Source organism: Mastomys coucha, unplaced genomic scaffold, assembly GCF_008632895.1.
Source record: "Mastomys coucha isolate ucsf_1 unplaced genomic scaffold, UCSF_Mcou_1 pScaffold23, whole genome shotgun sequence".
Taxonomy (NCBI): Eukaryota; Metazoa; Chordata; class Mammalia; order Rodentia; family Muridae; genus Mastomys; species Mastomys coucha.
In genome coordinates, this window is record NW_022196906.1 from 113,763,161 (window position 1) to 113,763,564 (window position 404).

Consider the following 404-nt stretch of genomic DNA (forward strand, 5'->3'; position numbering starts at 1 on the left):
TTTTTAAAGAGTCATCCATATTGTGGTGTTCCATGGCCAAGAAGACAGTGTTGATGATGATGCAGATGTTGATGGCCGGCTCAGTAAAGGGATCTGTCATGATGGTCCGCAGCACCTTCTTCATGCACAGCCACTGAGGGCTGCAGTCCCATACCAGGTACTTAGACCTGTTTTTCCCACATGGGAAACAGGGTTCCTGGGATTTTTCTTCTTCTGGAAGAGAATAGAAGAATGATCAGGTGTTTGCTCTGAACCAGCATGACTGCTCTCTGCCTGTGTTTAACCTCTTCCTTCTTCCCAGGGGTGTGTGTGAGTGTGTGTGTGTGAGTGTGTGTGGGGTGTGTGTGGGGTGTGTGTGTGTGTGTGTGGGTGTGGGTGTGTGGGGGTATGGGTGTGGGTGTGTA

General features: G+C 50.0%; 1 protein-coding gene across 1 annotated transcript in view; it reads right to left on the minus strand.

The window, feature by feature from the left end:
* The window catches only part of LOC116073721 (sodium channel protein type 11 subunit alpha-like), a 131,895-nt gene that overhangs the window by 63,849 nt on the left and 67,642 nt on the right, over positions 1-404 (minus strand). The window contains exon 10 of the mRNA XM_031345745.1: positions 47-213. Coding sequence (XP_031201605.1) covers positions 47-213 — 167 coding nt within the window. The remainder of the gene's footprint in view (positions 1-46; positions 214-404) is intronic.